Source organism: Chiloscyllium plagiosum, unplaced genomic scaffold (genome assembly GCF_037043375.1).
Source record: "Chiloscyllium plagiosum isolate Xiang-an unplaced genomic scaffold, Cpla_swu_hap1 HiC_scaffold_7, whole genome shotgun sequence".
In the NCBI taxonomy this organism is placed as follows: domain Eukaryota; kingdom Metazoa; phylum Chordata; class Chondrichthyes; order Orectolobiformes; family Hemiscylliidae; genus Chiloscyllium; species Chiloscyllium plagiosum.
In genome coordinates this window covers 13704922-13724398 of record NW_028270145.1, presented here as the reverse complement: position 1 = coordinate 13724398, position 19477 = coordinate 13704922, and the positions used below count along the sequence as shown (strand labels likewise).

General features: G+C 38.4%; 1 protein-coding gene across 17 annotated transcripts in view; it reads right to left on the bottom strand.

The window, feature by feature from the left end:
- Positions 1 to 19477, bottom strand: part of LOC122551329 (microtubule-associated protein 2) — a 261856-nt gene that overhangs the window by 14863 nt on the left and 227516 nt on the right. For 16 of the 17 annotated variants that reach the window (XM_087988737.1, XM_043693043.2, XM_043693048.2 and 13 more), the window contains 4 exons: positions 12836 to 13006; positions 9276 to 9423; positions 5830 to 5901; positions 5040 to 5368 (listed from right to left, as the gene is read on the bottom strand). In XM_087988737.1, the coding sequence (XP_087844863.1) occupies positions 5040 to 5368; positions 5830 to 5901; positions 9276 to 9423; positions 12836 to 13006 (720 nt within the window). The remainder of the gene's footprint in view (positions 1 to 5039; positions 5369 to 5829; positions 5902 to 9275; positions 9424 to 12835; positions 13007 to 19477) is intronic. The other variant, XM_043693050.2, reaches the window with a different exon arrangement.

The window sequence follows — 19477 nt, the reverse complement described above, 5'->3', positions numbered from 1 at the left end:
CAAAATGTCCACTTAATGTTCTGCTTCCTTTTTTAGGATTCATTTTAGAATGTGTTACTTCAAAGATTAATTGCGACAAGCTAATTTCTTTCATAGAATGACTGATTGAAGATTTAATTACATAATATATTGAGGAAGTTGAGGATCTACAAATAAAGCAGAAAATACTGGAAATACATTGCATCGCCGGAGCACCTACAGAGAGAGAAACTGAGTTAATGTATTAGCCTTGTAGCCTTTCAACAAGCTCTGGGGAAGTCAATAATAATAGTTTTTAAGCAAATGAAAGGTGAGGTTGAGGGTGGGGCCTTGCGAGGAATCGAAAATAAATATGAAAAGAACAGGTAACTGGAAGTCCTGGGTCACACTTGCCATTTCAATTCTCCACCGTACTTCCCATTCAACAACTCAGCCCTCAGCCTCCTGCAGTGTTCTCATTAATCTGCACTAATCTTTTGACTGGGCACTTGACAATATTTTGTAAGCAAATGTGGAGTGCAGTAATTTTAAGAGTGTAACCTCCATCCCCATTTGACTTAGCGTTTCCTTGTTCTTATAGGATATTTTTCTCTTACTTCTCATTTCTTTTCCTTTGCTTTGCCTCCACACAGCAGCTATTCAGGGTCTTGCCATTCACATCTCTTCTAAACAGACATTTTGATTCTTTACTTGCCCTATTACTACTCCCTTGGCTTTTCACTGTTAAACCAGTTGTTCAATCTCTCCTGTTCTCTACCCTATCAAAGCCTTTTCCATTGCTCCCACACTCTGTTTTCACTTGCTCAAAACCTATTACATTGGCTTTGTCATGAAAAGGACCTGAAAAATGAACTCAATTTCTCTCTCCACAGATGCTGGAAAATTGACTGAATATTTGCAGCACTCAGTTTTTATTTCAAATCCCTTGCTCATAAATAGGTTGCCAATACTTGCAAGTTTTTTACAGTTCAAATATTCAAGAAATTTCAGAACTACAACATCAAATAGACTCATTTTTAATTTTATTCAAAGACTCAGAGTACCCTTTCTTTCCTAACAGTTAAAAGTTTGTGCTTAAGTACTTACAGGATCATTCCCAAACAGTTATACCTTTCCTGTTTATTTATTATTGTAGATTTATGGCATTAATACAACTTCCTATAGAAGTGACTAACTTGTGAGAACTATTACAATCCCACAATAATCGTCACTAAATTACACAGAAATTAAAAGACTTCGTTCCAACAATTTTTTTAAAGAAGCTCATTTACAGATTAAACAGGTCCTCTTTGGCATGTCAGAGAAAGTAGATGTCACATTATCAATATGCTTAATAAACAAATTATAATTACATTGATGGCAAAACTAACAATTATTCAATTTTCCTTCCTCAGCAGTGGATATTAGGAAGAGTACAGAACAAAGTTGTATAGGGTTTATTCCACTCATCCTGTTGAGTCTGCTTCACTAGTCTACATGATTGTGGCTGATCCTAGCTGTGTTCTTGACATCACTTTTCTGTCTGGCCCACCACTACCCATCTAGCAGCTCACTTTCTATCTATGAAAAATCTAATGTATTTTGCCTTAAATAAACAACTCCAATTATCTTCTGGGAAGGGAATTCTGCAAAGTCATTGAAAAAAAGCAAGATTCTCCTCATCGCCATTTTAAAAGGTAATCCTCTTACAGGCAGTCCCAGGGTTACGAAGGGATTCCATTCTGGAATTAGTTTGCAAGTCGATTTGTATGCAAGTGGGAACAAAAACAGGACAATAAAAGCTGCTCGTTAAATGATCATGTGTTGTATCTTTAAAATTACACCAGAGATTGCGTTTATAAATATGCGCATTTGTAAGTCGGTTGTTCATAAATCAGGAACCCCTATACACTTAAACAGAATCCTGTTGTTCAAGTTGGTTCCACAAAAATGAAACATCCTTCCCATATCCACCCTATCAAGTGTTAACAGAGTAATAATGTGTGGGTGCAAAGATTGGGGAAAGAGGAGCCAGTTTCAGGCCAGGTGGTCTGTTTTCATGCCAATTTGAATGCCAAGTAGTTTTTTATAGTGTGAAATAACAAGGAGGTAAATTTTACTGTGCATGTAGGAGAAATAGCACTTGACTGAAGTTGTAAAAATTGCTTTAGATAAACCAGTTAGGATTTCTTTTTGCATTCGTAACCAACAAGGTAGCTACATGGCAACCAGCTGTTGTAGATGTGGATTTTCAAAAAGCATTTGATTAAAATGCAAGAGCTTTATGACACAAAATTAGAGCTCATTGGATTGGGGTGCAATATATTAGCATGGGTTAAGGATTGATTAAAGGTCTCAAAAGAGATTAGGAAAAATGGTCCATTTTCAAGTTGGTTGGATGCCTTCAGAATTAATGTTGCAATCTTGTTTATTCATGGTTATAATCAATGATTTAAATGAGGTGATCAAGTGTCATGTATTTAAGTTTTCTGATGACACAAAGATAGTTGGAATTGCAATTTGAGAGGAGAACGCACATTGGCAATTAGAATATACTGTAGGGAAATGTGAAGTTATCTACCTTGATAGGAAAATAGAAAAGCAAATTATTTTTAAGTGGTGAGATATTGGAAAATGTTGTTACTCACAGTAGCCTGGGTGTCCTTATATTGAAAACACAACAGTTATATGCAAGTACAGCAGGCATTTTGGAATGCTAACAGTATGTTAGACAATGCAAAGTAATTAGAGTACAAGAGTGGCCTTACTGTGACTATATAGAACATTTGTGAAACATGGATTACTCTATAAAATATGTCAAAGAAAGAATAAACTTGCTTTAGAGGGTATGTAACAGAGGTTCATTTGACTGATTCTAGGGAGACTAGATTGCCATATGAGTAAGACATTTCATAGCATAGGTTTATATTCCCCAGATTTCAGAAGAATGAGGTGATTTCATCAGTTTATAGAAAATTCTTGAGGGCTTGACAAGGTAGATGATGGGATTAAGTTTCCCTATTTCAAGCTTCAAGTATTGTTAATCTTTTACAAAGCAATAGATGCTCCCCATTGAGTACATTCAAGTCATAGATTCATAGCTGATGAGGTAATATGGGAACGAAATGACATGGGAAAACGTAGAGCTGAGATTGATAAAGCATAATCTTGATTATATTGAATGGCAGAACAGGCTCTAATAGCTGGTTTGTTTACTCCTGCTCCAAACTTATGTCCTTAGGAAATCCATCTGCCACAATTTTGCCCACTCGCTTAATCTATTAATGTCTTTGCAATTTAATGTTCACACCTACACTATGAATATTATCAACTTTGATGCTATCAGTAAATTTAGCTAAATATACTTTAATATGAGTTATCCAAGTCACCAATAAATGTAGTGAATAGTTTTGACTCCAACACAAATCCTGTGGAATGCCACCAGACACTACTACCATTTTGACTACATATCTATCATATCTGCTCTCTTTTTCAGTCTAGCCAATCTCCTCACCAGATTCCATGAGCTTTAATTCTAGCTAACATTCTCTTATGCAAAAGTCTACTGAATACCTTCAGGAAGTTTTTATAAACTACATCCATAGACCTTCTTCTCTATACTATGTTAGTTACTTCTTCAATAAATCAACTATTCCTTAGCATAAGTATTCTCTCACTTTCTAAACAAATCAGCTTTGATACCATGGTTTGTAAGCTACAGTTTGAATAAGTGTTTTGAGCTACCTCAATACAGTTGTAAGGTTTGCAAGGACTTACAGTGACCCAGTGCTTTAAAAAAAGTTAATTATCAATTAGTGTTATGTAACCTTAATACATGGTAATGTTGGTTCTTCTTAGTATTGTCTGACCTTTGGAATATGAGGAAGCATTTCCTATAGGATTCTAGATCATGCAAGATGAAGCCTGACTGGGATCTGTTTCCAGAAATGGTTATCCTTTGGAGAAGGTACAACCACCTCTTTATACCCACCTCACAAACCTAGATATTCTACTCCAACAGTAAAAGAAAACTTTGGGAATTTTATACTTCTGCCACTCACCCACTGTTGTGTCTACATGTAGTTTGAATTTAAAGTTTATCCACTACTTTCTTTCTTTCATAGTATCATAGAATCCCTATGGTGTGGAAACAGGCCATTTGACCCAACAAGTCCACACTGAATCTCCAAAGAGTATCCCACCGAGACACCCATTCCCCAACCCCATTACTTTACATTTCCCTTGACGATTTCAACTAACCTACACATCCTTGAACATTATAGGCAATGTAGCACAGCCAATTTACCTAACCTGCACAGCTTTGGACAGTGGGAGAAAATTGGAGCACCCAGAGAAAACCCACGCAGATACAGGGGAGAATGTGCAAACTCCACACAGATAGACCGTCGCCCAAGGCTGGAATTGATTTTGGGTCCCTGACACTGTGAGGCAGCATTGCTAACTACTGAGCCACTGTGCCATGCACTACTTTACTCTTTTTTGTCCATACAGATTATAGAAAGGAAACAAATACATAGGAGCTATTTTGATTGCAGTTACTATATTTACCAGTTACAGATCTCAAAATATGTTGATGCTAATACTGATTGACTGCACAACTTCCATGTGTCACTCATCTTCAGAAGAAGTCACAATTATAAACCAACACATGACAACACTAGACTGAGCTACAGCAGGTTGTGAGGCCTCATTGTATTACTTATTACAAAGTTTTATAGGTACAAATTCAACTTCAGAGCTCAAAAGTTCAATTTCAGTTAAACTACTACTTCTTGGACAAATGACAATACAACCTCAATCCCTTCAACAAAAGACTTGTGAAAACTGGTATCACTGCCCCTTTAAATTAAACACTGCAAGTTCTCTTACCAGATATATAACCTTGCAACTAGCATTAGTATTATAATGTACAATAACCTAAAATTAGGGCATAATTTTCAAGAACAAAAAGTGTTGTGTTGTCAATTTAAAGTTGAGTTTTGTTCCAAATAAATGTTTGGAGTTCATGAGGATTTCTATCAAATCTCACAGCTCTATGGAGTAGTATTCTCATCACATACCTGCCCTCCTCTTGGTTGATGCTTTAGGTTGTCAATTGACCCAATCTTGGATTTGATATTTTTCAGATCTGGCATTGGTTGGTTGATCACTCTGAGTTGTTTTGGAGTAAGGGGAGATTTGGGAGGAGTGCGGATAATTGCCACTTTCCGTTCTGTGGGTACAAGGATAGGAGATTTGTGTGTACCAGGAGTGCCAGGAGTGCGAGGGGTCCTGCTGCCTGGTGTGCGGGAGTAGCTGGGTGGTGTGCCAGGCGTGACTGCAGTTGATCCAGGAGTGGAGGGTGTGGCAGTACCGCTTCTTGCTGACCTGGTGCGAGTTGGTTCAGACCCTTTTAAAAAAATATATAAAAAGCATATATATTTTTACTTAAAGAAATAGCTTAGCCTTTATACATACCCCAATACATAACCATTATTCCAGCATATATAAAATATAGACAAGATAAGGTTCTAATGCATATTGTGCAACACAATTTATTTTGGAACACTGACCCTCATCAAGTAAGCATTTTTCAACCCCAATATATAGCCTGAAATCATTAAAATACTGGGAAATGCACGCACTCAAGACTGTCTTTGGACATTCGTTCTTGGTCTGAAAGGTATTTATATGTTAAATTATGAAATGTCACCCAGTCTGTTCATGCTTGGGCAGATTTGAATTTTTATGATACATTGAGTCATGGTTCTCAATGTTACAGTTACGTTATATCAAGTGATTCATGCACAAAATAGTTGATGAGTTTTACAAAGAGTTTAGCAGGCACAAAGCCACCACTGATTAGGCTACCTGCACTAGTATGTGCTCGCGATCTGGTCATTCCTTGGCCCCTTTGATCGTTTCTTGGTTCAGTCCTTATAGCTATAATGAGGCAGAGGTGAAACACAGAGAATGGATCAGGACATTTGAGGGAGGTTAGTAAGAACAGAAAATTTACTTTAAAATTATTTCAAGAATTATTTCTATGCATGCAATATATAGATATACGTGCTATTTGCCATTAATTTTTCCACATAAGGAATAAATAACCAAAAAACCTAGCAAGTTGAGAAGGTTTGTAGCTCAGGTTGAGGTTCTGGATGTAGGTTTGCTCACTGAGCTGGGAGGTTCATTTCCAGACGTTTCGTCACCCTGCTAGATAATATCTTCGGTGGGCCTCAGGCGAAGCAGTGTACATGATTCCTGCTTTCTATTTATATGTTTGGGTTGGTGATGTCATTTCCGGTGGTGATGTCATTTCTTGTTCTTTTTCTCAGAGGGTGGTAGATGGGGTCTAACCCGATGTGTTTGTTGATAGAGTTCTGATTGGAATGCCATGCTTCTAGGAATTCTCGTGCGTGTCTCGAAATAACACCACCGACCCAAAGAAACCCTGAGGCCCAGTGAAGATGTTACCTAGCAGGGTGACGAAACATCTGGAAATGAACCTCCCAGTTCAGCGACCAAACCTACATCCAGAGCCAAAAAACCTGCTAAAATATGATTATCAATTCTTTGTTAGTTATTTCAACTTAACTGTCAATTGAGCTTTTGAAATTAGTACCATAGTATAAATAATAAATTTGAGGGTCAAGTTAAATCTTAATACACAGAAATAAAAATATATTGAATTAGATCTAAAGTGTTTTATCTACTGTTTTGACCTGAATGAAATAACTAACTTTAATATCAATTAATTGTAAATTAGAGAAAATCAAAATAAGGTGCTCTGGTCCTGCAAGGGTGCAGGAAAGACTAAATTGCCTTCAGTTTGGCACTGTTTTGCCCTTCTTTATCCTTAAAATCCAAATAATTAAGCAAGATTCAGTAAACATCAATATTTTATAATTGTGTATTTGTTGCTATTGCTTGATTTGAATTAAAGATGCAGGGGCACAGCGAGCGAAACATCGTGTTTGTAATGTAAACAAATCATGTAAACAAATATCACTATTCTCAATTTCCCTTTGCACTAATTTTCTACATTGAGTTGTATTTAATATAGAGTATTTTCTTGTCCAGACTTTCAATATTGTTGAACTAGGTCTAAACCATGTACAGAGGAACCTCGATTATCTGAATATCAATTATCCAAACATCGGATTATCCGAAGGAGATCTCGAGGTCCCAATAGAAACATTACATCAAAGACGCATTTCTAACACTGGTCGCATCTTTGTTTACAATGATTGAAAGTGAACTCAGCTTACTGCAATGCTGCCGAGAATAGTCCTGGACATCAATGGGAACCCAGGTACCATCTCCAAATGACTGACCTCCCAGACTCTCTGTCTCACCCCACACACATACCCTGGTGTTCTACACAGGCATGTAACCCTAAACAATGCCCCACCCCTTCCCCAGATAATCTCTCCAGCATTGACCTGTATAGGGAAATGGTGGAACCTGTCAAAAATTGCAGTAAAAATTTGTGTACACGCTATTTGGAGACTCACCCCCACACCAGCAGCAGTCTTCCAACTTCCACCAGATTGGGGGGGGGGGGGGGGGGGGGGGGGGGGGAAGGGGATGGTGTTGGACAGGGTTGGGGCAGAGGTGTGGTGCTGGACAGCGTTGGGGTGGGGTGGGGGAGCGGTGTTGGATGACGTTGGTGGGCGGTGTTGGACAAGGGCTCACACACGGTGTGCTGCTGAACGGGGAGCGGACTTAACAGCAAACTCCAAGCCCCACAGGAAAGACACTGGATCAATTAGCTGGATAATCAATTATCTGAATGAATACTTCAATCAACATGAACCTGGCCAAGGAAACACTGACTACACTATTAGAAGACCCAAAGACACATACAACAAACACTAACTTCATCGACAAGGAGAATATCATCAAGCTAGTGGACTTATGTCTTACCACCCACTTCACCTTCAACAACAAAACCTTCAGATAAACCAATGGAACACCCATGGGATCTCCAATATCAGGGTTCTTAGCAGAGGCAGTAATGCAGAGACTTGAACAAACAGCTCTGCCAACCATCCAACCCAAACTCTGGGTCCGCTATGTGGATGACACCTTTGTCATCATTAAATGAAACAAGTTAGAGGAAACCTTCAAGACCATCAATAGTAGCCTTACTGGCATAAAACTCACTAAAAAGAGGAAGAAAATAACAACTAACTGCCATCCCGAGATGTCACAGTAGAGCGAACAGCCAATGGAGAAACTTCAAACCAGCGTCATTAGAAAATACAGACCAAATATTGAACTACAGAAGAAATCATCCCAACACCCACAAATGAAGCTGCATCAGAACATTATTTCAATGAGCCAACACACACTGCAGCACAGAGGAACTATGCAGAGCAGAGGAAAATCACCTATACTGTGTATTCAAAAAGAATGAGTACCCAATGAACACAGTCACAGATTTCTCAGCAACAAACCCAAACAAGCAGAAAAAAACATGTCCAGAAACCTTAGCCACTCTCCCCTACGTCAAAGACATCTCAGAAATGACTGCCAGACTACTCAGACCCCTTGGCATCATGGTAGCCCACAAACCCACCAACACACTAAAACAGCAGCTAATGAACTTGAAAGACACTGTACAGACAACAAGCAAAACTAATGTCATTTACAAAATACTGTGCAAGGACTGTAACAACTCTACATTGGATAAACAGGCAGAAAACTAGCCACCAGGATACACGAACACCAACTAGTCATGACATGAGCCTCTCACACTAGTATGAGGAAGGACACCACTTCAACTAGGTCAACACATCCATCCTAGGACAGGCCAAACAAAGACACGCACGAGAATTCCTAGAAGCATGGCATTCCAACTGGAACTCTATCAGCAAACACATCGAGTTAGACCCCATCTACCACCCCCTGAGAAAAGGAACAGGAAGTGACTTCACCACAGGAAATAACATCACCAATCCAAAGAAACCCAAACGTATAAATAGAAAGCAGAAATATTCAACATTGCTTCGCCTGAGGCCCACTGAAGATGTTACCTAGTAGGGTAATGAAACATCTGAAAATGAACCTTGCAGCTCATTGAGCAAACCTACTTCGATAGCCTCAACCTGAGTTATAAATTTTCTCAAAATCCAAATTAAATAGTGCCTGCCCATCTCTTTGGATAATCAAGGTTCCTCTGTATACAGAAAAAGGAGCAACGCTTTATGGTTTTCCTTCATAATACTTACATCTCATACATTGCATATGCTATTACAGGGCACATTGTAGTCTTAAATTAATTTTTAAGAAATAGACCGATGGGAACTAACTTGTTGGTCGTCTTGGTGCCGGATAAATCGGGCTTGTAGCAGGAACAAAATGTGCATCTTTTTCTTCAGGTGGAGCCCGGCGAGTGGACAGAATTGACGAAGGTCTGGGTAAGGCAGAGCGCTTCTCTGGACTCCTCATTGCAGCATCCTGCAGAGAACAAATTGCATTATTACTATCCAAGTCCTGTGCGCAAGCCTCTTTCAATAGCAGTGACCTCAAACAGAGAAAAAAAAAATCCATGTATTTGCAAATCAACTCTAGAACTACTCAAGTGAAGACAGATTACTGATTCAACTTATTCTCCAAGAATAAATAATTCCTCAAATTGCAAATTCTCCTTCAAATCTTGCTTAAGATATATTGAGATTTCAATATATTAGCCCTTTCAGTTCCAGCTAGTTTCAAAACACATTAGTAAAGAGGAACTAGTGAATTTGACAGTACAGTAAATTTCTGAAAGTTTACATATTTGCAAGGTTCTGAAACAAAGAATTAAGAGGAACAGATTTCAGTTTAAAGTCATGCAGTGTTACCATATTTAAATAATTTTGTAGATAGTTTCCTTAGTTCAGCATACAGTATAGATATTCATATAAAATACATAAGGCAACATTTTACTGTAGTTCTTGAAACACATTGAAAGCTTTACTTTAAAGAAAATGCCTTCAGCAAAATTAAACAAAATTAGAACCATTATGCACATTTTAAAAAACAAAAAGGTGTCTATTTTTGACAGAATCATTAGTTTCACGACACAATCAAAACCAATTCAGAGATGTCTCTGTCCTCTTCCTTGTCCAGAGATTTGCAAATAATATATCTTCAAGCAACCGCTACAATGGTTACCAAACTATCTTTTGAAAAACATTCTACTGCAAGGTAACCCTAGTTTCGAAATAACAGAAAACTTCATGGTGCATAAGACAAACGAACAAGTTATTTGGCATAATCACATCTTCCAGCTTGATCTGGAGCCATTTAGGTTATACTAAACTTCATTGCATATTCAAGTTAAAAAAAAAATGTTATGAGGTTTTCTGCCTTTGCCACCCTTTCAGGCAGTGGATTACAGATTCCTAACACACTCTGGGGTGGAGTAAAGGATCAGTTCACATCTAACTCATCCACCAGTTATTTCAAGTCTATGCCCCTCATTATTTGTTTCTCTGCTAATTAAAATAGATAAGTCTTATCCACTTTACCTTGACCTCTCAAACATTTATTCATCTCAAGTGAATATCTTCTCAGCTTCCTATGTTCAAGTATAAACAACTCCAGTGTATTTAAACTTTCTTCACAGCTAAAGTTCACTGTATCTGACAACACCCTTGTAAATTTTCTCTATACTTACTCTCTAATGCAACAGTACGCATTACTTTAATTGCAGTTAACCTGGTGCTCCATACTGGTTCAGCATAAATCTCATTATGCTAGACACTCCCTGCTCTTATGCTTTAAAATATAAAGCTTCCTTTATTAGGCAAGATATAATTATTTCAGGCATTAAAATCCAACACAGCTATCCCTTCATCATCATTCTACATCCACAAATATATGCTCTTGCTATTACTAATGGCCAAATCCAAAGGAAATTAAGATATATGTTACATATATACACTTATAAACTCATACATAATGCATTGTTTTAGTTATGTGTGTATAAGTCAACCAGTTATTTTATAAATTTGTCCATCAGGTGATGACCATATTATTGGTACATGACAAAGGTGACTTTCTTTTCTGGTTTTTGGAGAAAAAAAGTGTGGCTACTGAATGATTTTTTTTTGGAAATCAATCATGTCAGATGGTATGTGGAAAATTAAGTGAAATGGACTCCAGGTAAATCTGCATTCCATCAGGAAATGAAATGTCTCTGCACTGCATTATACTGAAAAGCATGCTGATAAGGGAACATTTATCTAATCCAGTTATCAATTTTCCTCAATGTTTGTTAGAAAAGTGACATTACTGGCATCACTAAGATTATATATCATTTTGAAGGAAATTCAATGAAATTCTCCCAAAAACCTAGACCACAAAACCATAAAATGGATTAGTTAGTTATTTTATTTATATCTTGTATAGCACCACTAGTTACATTTCTCACAAAAATAAGTATTAAATTATCATTGCAGATATTCATGAAACAGTACTTAACAAATTCCTATTACAGAGTGGTTGAAGTGGTTAAAACTCAAGAGGCCATTCAACTCATTATGTCTGAGCCAGTTCTCCATAGGTGCAATTTACCTTAGTCCACTCCCCTTTCTTTGTTTCTAAATAGCGATGTATGAGGCAATGAATGTATAATGTCATTCCCTCGAGAATGTCTTGAATAAATCAGCCTTCACCACACTCAGGAAGTGCATTCCAAATCCTAAACACTGAAAAGATTTTCTTTTCATGCTGTCATTGCTTTATTTGGCAATTACCTTGAACTTGTGCCCACCTTGATCTCAATTGTATCACGAACGGGAACGTTTTTTGTTTATCTATCTACATAATTCCTTGGCCCGGAGGTGATTCTCCTTGATATTTTTTTGCAGGTTCTCTAATGCCTTCACATCATTTTGAAAGGATGATGCCAGAACTAGATGCAACAGTATAGACTGAATAAGTTTCTACAAAGGTTTAGTATAACTTTCTTGGTTTTGTACTCAATGCTCCTATTACCTAGAATGTTTGGTGCTTTAACATCTGCTCAGTCAATGTATTCTACCACCTTCAGCATATATGTGCATAAATCATTGAAGTCCCTAGCTCCTGTGCATCCTTCAAAATAGTTTATATTGGCTCTCCCATGCTCTTCCTTTCCAAATAGATCAATTCACACTTCCCTGCATTGAGTACATTTGTTGTTTCAGGTGATGTCCTTTGAAGTTCTATACTGTCTGCTCACTGTTCACAATGGTTCCAAGCTTCAAATCATCCTCAAATGTTCAAGATCTTAACATGGGTGTTAACCATTTTTAACTAAGCTAAGTTGTATCTGCATTAAGTTAGGAACTTAATATTTCATTTGCTATCATCAATAACAAAACTTTAGATCAATTAAGGTGCCTGTTAGATACCCTTTTATGACTGAATTAGAACACAGCACACATTTTTGAAGGCAGTAAAAGAATTTATTCACTGAACTTCTCCTGCCCATATTGCACCAGTTTTTTTTTTAAATTATGCAATACCTGCGTACCTATCCATTGCTGGTCATTTAGTGTAAGTAACTCTCTTCATTAATTTACATAATCTATGACAGCTAAGGAATCTGTCACATTAAATGTATGCTTGAGTACAACTGTCACAAAAGATTCCAAAAGTATATTTGTTATTTTGATTGAGTGGAAAATAGCAACATCATTTTTATTAAATGTTAAACCCATGTACATAGATAAACCAGCTGGCTGAATACTGAAAATGTAACAATCTTAATATTTCAACAATTTTTACAGTGACAGGTAATAAAAATGAATTCAATTAGTATTATTGCATTTCCATTTTAAGTTGTAATACTCAAATTTTAGAAATAAGGCCACTGATATGGACCATTTTTTCATCTTACCTTTATGGGTTGTTCAGTCAATGAATCTCTAGGGCCAGCCGATGAGGGTCGTGTGGGATAATAATCTAGGTCAATAAAGGCTTTTCTAGCAGCAGAACAAGTAGAATTGGGTCTTTCAGGGAGGAGGGAAGATAATTTTGAGGTAGGAATCTTTGTTAGTGCAGATGAATTCTTTTCATGAGAAAATATAAAGTAAATTAAAAAAAAATGATAAGACAATGAACGTAAAATGGAACAAAATACTAAAGTACAATAAATTAAACTAACATGAAAATGCATGCCCTAAAAATTCTAATGAATTCATCTAGAAACTAAACATTACCAATGATAACCACATTAAAGTTGCTGTGATTATGTGTAATCTCAACTATTTTTTTTAATCATTGAAGAGCACAAATTGTTTTGTAGAATTTAATAAGCTATACAGAAAATGAAAATTTTAATACCAATAACCGAGGTTTGTGAGATCCATTTTTATCAAGTGCTATAATAAAGATGACAATTTTTTAAGTTATCTTCAAAGCATTTTTGGGTTCTACATAATCTGCTCAAAAGATCAAAGCAACAACATTATGGCAGAGTACATACTGAGACTGTTTTATACTTTTTCATATTTAGAAATTTCCTAATTTTAGATGAATTAATAAATGTAAAGTGTTATAAAAACACTTTTCTTTTGTATAATGCACTCATGCTGTTTGCAAGTTTTTGGTTTAATGCAGTAATTAGTGGTGCTTTTGACTCTATTTTACAATAGCTATATATTTAGCACAATTTATTAATTTGAGATGCAAAGTGCTCCGATTTGCTTTAAATGATGCACCATAATGTTGAGCTATTAATAACTATATGGTAATACCTCTATGTTCTGCTACTAGCATTTTATCATGGTGAGCAAACTGTGTGAACTCAACAGATTGTTTTTATAGTGAGTCAACTTATGTTAGGAAAACATACATTTTTTGCACTAAAAATATGGATATTCAAAATCAAAATTAAAAAAGTAATACAACATAACATTAAAACTATGATGTCATTTTCTTCAGTTCCTTTACTGACAGGATAGAACTCAAGAATAAGTTCTTGAAAATCTTTCATATTTAAAACTTCAAAAAAAAACCAATGCAACATCCTGTCTCCAGAAGCTTACATTAAGATGACTCAAAGTTTTTTTTTGCTTACTTTGTAGGTTATTATTCTGGATTTCATGAGGAATCATTTTCATGCATGATCACTGATTTTTTTTTAATAGCCTTTGATGGGAAATGAAATCCAAATCAATTTGATCACTTGGTTTATCATGGGAGTTACAGCCAAAGGAGGTACCACTAACCTGTCTAACCTCACAGTATACAAACTCACCAGCCTGAGTCTTCACTATTGGAAAACAAATACAAGAAACTTTAAATGAACAGCATGGTCAACATAATAATTCATAATATACAAGTGTACTGCCATCGTTTTCCTGACCCCAGCATTCACATTTCCTTCAGATGATGATTCCATCATTTAAGGGTTTAGAAATTCAGCAGTTGAGGATTTCATCTATAGAACTCAAACATGACAGGCTTCAAGCCGTATATGCAGGTGAATTCTCATATAAAACACCAGGAATCACCCCAAGCTCCAGAATTTGGCCATCAACAATGCAACACAATTCAGGATTGTGGATTGACAGTCATGCACGTGTCATTGTAACGTTAGAGCTTCTAGACCCAACTCAATTTTCAAGTATCGGTTTCATTCACCAATTGTGTCAGTGCAATCCTGTGGTTAGGTCTTCAGTAGTAATGCATGTCTGCAATAGGACTAATTCTAGGTCGCGGTCCCCAGGTGACAAAACCAGCATTTCTTAAAATGTAAGAAACATAGCATTATAAAAAATTATGTAAGTTTCTGAAAGCCTTTTTCCATTGGTATTCAAACTGGAAACAAAAAAACACTGCTTAGGAACTCTAATGTAATAATTTGCAGTAATTTAAATTCCCAGATTTATTTTAACATCTTTCACTCAGTGTATACCTACTCCTGAAACAGTTTGATTGACAGGACATTTTTTTTTCAGTTTCAATAGTCACTACTGTTTGCATTTCTCAGGATTTGTTATTATAGCTGAATCCCTTATGAATGCTTGGCTGAGTTTCAAAAGTTCCGGAATCACTTACCTTAGAAGCAGGTCATGCATTCATTTTTGATTGATCATTTCAGGAGATTAGTAAATGATTAGCTGTCATTGATGTGGCTAGTCAAGCAGATCTTTAAGCAACAGGTTGATCACGAGGGAACATTTTGTTACATTTAGCATGTGAGGTTCTTTTCAGCACAAGATATTTCTGAGTCAGACCTCTACTAGATGTTAGAGGTTATTTACCATTAATTCAAAAACATAGCTTCTGATGTCTGCCCATAGTGAAGGCTGACTGGAGAGAATACATTGGGATGAGGGCAGCAAGGGAATATGAGGCAACACTGAGGTGCTATGTGGCATATGAAAGAGATTGGTGAGGACAGCATTTCAGATCTTGACAACCAATGTTAAAACTGTGCTAATGTCCCAATAATTGGAGACATATTCTAGCCTTCTAGTCTAGCGATACATCAGTTTTCATTGCAACCTCAAGCCTGCCTGTGCTCCTACTTCCTCCTCTGTCATCACTAAGAATAGGAATACTCATGGACTCTCTTAAGTATCAAATTGGGCCATCAACCTGGACTGGAGGGGTCGTCAACGTTAGGCAGAAATGCAGGGACATTTGCTCTGATCTTCTGGCTGTGGGATTGTTAAATTCTTTATACAGAATGCAGCTTCTGGTGTCTCATGCATTCAGTCCAATTTCGTAGATTCACCAGATTCAAATACATGAACTTAAGAAATGGAAGTGATAGACAATACAGGCCCTCAAAGCTGCTCCACTACTTCATATAATCATGACTGATTGCATCTCAGTTCCATTTTCACAGCTGCTCCCAACATGCCTTTGCCCTGAAAAAAATCAGTTGTCTGAACTTTAATCATGTTCAATGGTGGAGCTTCTACAACATTTGTTGAAAATTCAATAGATACAACCCTGAGTGAAGAAATTCTCCTTATAATCAGCCCTACGTGATCAAGCTCCCATCCTAAGTTTATGCCCCAGAATTCCCTGTTGGGGAAAGGACACACAAAATTTCTACTTTTGTCAAGTTTCTTTAGAATCTTGCATTCTTTGCTGAAATCATCTCGCATTCTTCCAAATTCCAGAGAACATAGACACTAATTACTCAGCCTGCCATAATAGGACAATCCTTTCATTTCACTAATAAATTCACTGAACCTTTACAGGACCACCTTCAATACAAATATATCCTTCCTTAAATATGCACACTGTATTCCAGATGTGATCTCACCACATTTCTACATTATTATATTTGCCACATTCCTGTATAATGTGTCTGCATGCCAATTTTCTGTATTCCTTGCCAGTACACCCAAGCCTCTCTGAACATTAGCATTTAGTAGTTTTAGAAGTGTTTAGAAATGTTATGTCTTGCAAAATGTTCTGCCTTTCTGATCTTACCGCTGAGACAAATAACTTGATTTCCCATATCATGCCCAATAATAGTCAATGTGGCCCATTCACTACACTTCTTCATATTTCATAGCAGCTTTGTGTATTCCTCTCAGCTTCCATACCTATTGAACTTCGCAAGGTCAGCAAACTTAGATCTGTTGTGTCAGTCTCATCTTTTAAATCATTAATATAGAATATAAGTAGCTGAGGACCCAGCACTTACAAAACTCCACAGCTTGCAGCCTGTCGACCTGAAAATACTGTTTTTCCTACTCTTCATTTCCTGTTCCTTAAAGAATGCTTATTCAATGCTCAGGTGAGCCAGTGGTGAAATGGAGGAGTTTTGGGGTCATAGTTCACAGGTCAATGCATTTGAAAATATATGAGCCAAACATTTTGACAGAAGGGATGCAGAATATAAACCGAATGGCATTTTTCCAAAGTGTGTGTAAGGACAGATGGACCCTGGGATTCATCTGCATAGATCTTTGCAAATGGCAAGATCTTATGAGAAAGTAATTAATAAAGTAAATGGGGTCTTGGGCTTCACAAAGAGAGGTGTTTCATACAACAAAATGGCATTTTCCTAATCCAGCAGCAAGGTTGGGAAGGGCCACAATTCAAGTATTGTATCTAGTTCTGCTCATCACATTTTGGAAGAGTGCGAGAGCCCTCAAGAGAGATCAGAGGACATTTACTAGAATGCTTCCAGTAATGAGCAAAACTAGTTACAAAGTTAGGGTGGAGTAGTTGTGTTTGTTCTCCTTGGAGTAATGAAGATAGAGAGGAGATTTGATTGAGGTGCACAAAACTACAGCAGGTTTAGATGAGATGGGGCACCCACTTGCACGATGAGACGATGAGTTTCAATGGATCAGAATTTTCTAAGCATTTGCAGGTTGGTGGGGTGGGATGGGGGGGGGGGGGGGGCGGTGCAGGAAGCAGCAGTGCTACACCTTAAGAATTTCTCCAACGGACCTAGATAGGGCCAGTTAAGGCAGGATGCTCACCAACACCTCAGTAAACTATGCTGGTGAATCTGGGCATTTAGCCTGGGCCTCTCATGCTGCCAGTTAAATGGTAGCAGCAGGATTATGTCTTTAAATTGGCGAGACATAGTGGTTAGCCAAAGCTATCACCCACCACTGGTATAACTGCAGTGGAAAAATGCTGACAGGTCACCTGTTAGATTAAACATGCCAACACATCTTCAAACCTTTGGCGGGCTGTATTAAACTCGGCTGAATGTGTCTGATCGATTACATCCAAATCTATGCAGTCTTGTCTTGTGTATTAGCATTTTGTGCAGCACTTTTTTTTAAATACCTTTGGAAAGTCCAGGTGAATTCCATTTCAGCTATCTCTTAGTTGTATACTCTCAAAACTCTAATATTTGAAACACTATTTCTCTTTCGTGAAATCATGTTGACTTTGTCTAATCAAAATATGACTTTTTATTTGTTAACAATGTCTGGTTAACTAATTTGCAGTTATGTATTTTGTCTCTCCTCCATTCTTCAATAGAGGAGTTATATTTGCTAACTTTCAAATCACTGCAACCATTCTAGAATAGAAGGAACTTGGGAAATCACGACCAGTGCAACCATTATCATTGCAGCTACCTCTTTTAAAGCCTTAAGAATGAAAGTTGTCAAGTCTTGGTCATTTTGCAGCTGTTAGCTCCTTAGATTTCTTCAATGCATCTTTCTCTGTTGATGTGACTTAACTGAAGCTCTCTCTTACTAGTTCCTTTATATCCCAGGAAAACCACAAGTAAAACCAAAGGGAAAGCATCATCTGTACAAGAGTAGTGCAAGAATTGGGTTGGCAAGTAGACTCTGATGAAATTAAGTGGTATATTCCCTTCAGCTGGTCCGAACAAGCAAGACACTGACTATAGCTGAAAACGTGTTGCTGGAAAAGCGCAGCAGGTCCGGCAGCATCCAAGGAGCAGGAGAATCGACGTTTCGGGCATGAGCCCTTCTTCAGGAATGAGGAAAGTGTGCCAAGCAGGCTAAGATAAAAGGTAGGGAGGAGGGACTTGGGGGAGCGGCGTTGGAAATGCAATGAGTGGAAGGAGGTTAAGGTGAGGGTGATAGGCCAGAGTGGGGGTGGGGGCGGAGAGGTCAGGAAGAAGATTGCAGGTTAGGAAGGTGGTGCTGAGTTCAAAGGTTGGGACTGAGACAAGGTGGGGGGAGGGGAAACGAGGAAACTGAAGAAATCTGAGTTCATCCCTTGTAGTTGGAGGGTTCCTAGGCGGAAGATGAGGCGCTCTTCCTCCAGCCGTCATGTTGCTATGGTCTGGCGATGGAGGAGTTCAAGGATTTGCATGTCCTTGGTGGAGTGGGAGGGGGAGTTGAAGTGTTGAGCCACAGGGTGGTTGGGTTGGTTGGTCCGGGTGTCCCAGAGGTGTTCTCTGAAACATTCCACAAGTAGGCGGCCTGTCTCCCCAATATAGAGGAGGCCACATCGGGTGTGTGTGGAGGAGGCCACATCGGGAGGCCATGATGTGTGTGGAGGTGCAGGTGAATTTGTGGCGGATATGGAAGGATCCCTTGGGGGCCTTGGAGGGAAGTAAGGGGGGCGGTGTGGGCGCAAGTTTTGCATTTCTTGTGGTTGCAGGGGAAGGTGCCGGGAGTGGAGGTTGGGTTGGTGGGGGGAGTGGACCTGACGAGGGAGTCACGGAGGGAGTGGTCTTTTCGGAACACTGATAGGGGAGGGGAGGGAAATATATCCCTGGTGGTGGGGTCTGTTTGGCGGTGGCGGAAATGACGACGGATGATACGATGTATATGGAGATTGGTGGGGTGGTAGGTGAGGACCAGTGGGGTTCTGCCCTGGTGGCGATTGGAGGGGCGGGGCTCAAGAGCGGAGGAGCAGGAAGTGGAGGAGATGCGGTGGAGAGCATCGTCGATCACGAGTGGGGTGAAATTGCTGTCTTTGAAGAAGGAGGTCATCTGGGTTGTTCGGTATTGGAACTGGTCCTCCTTGGAGCAGATGCGGCGGAGACGAAGGAATTGGGAATATGGGATTGCGTTTTTACAGGGGGCAGGGTGGGAGGAGGTGTAGTCGAGGTAGCTGTGGGAGTCTG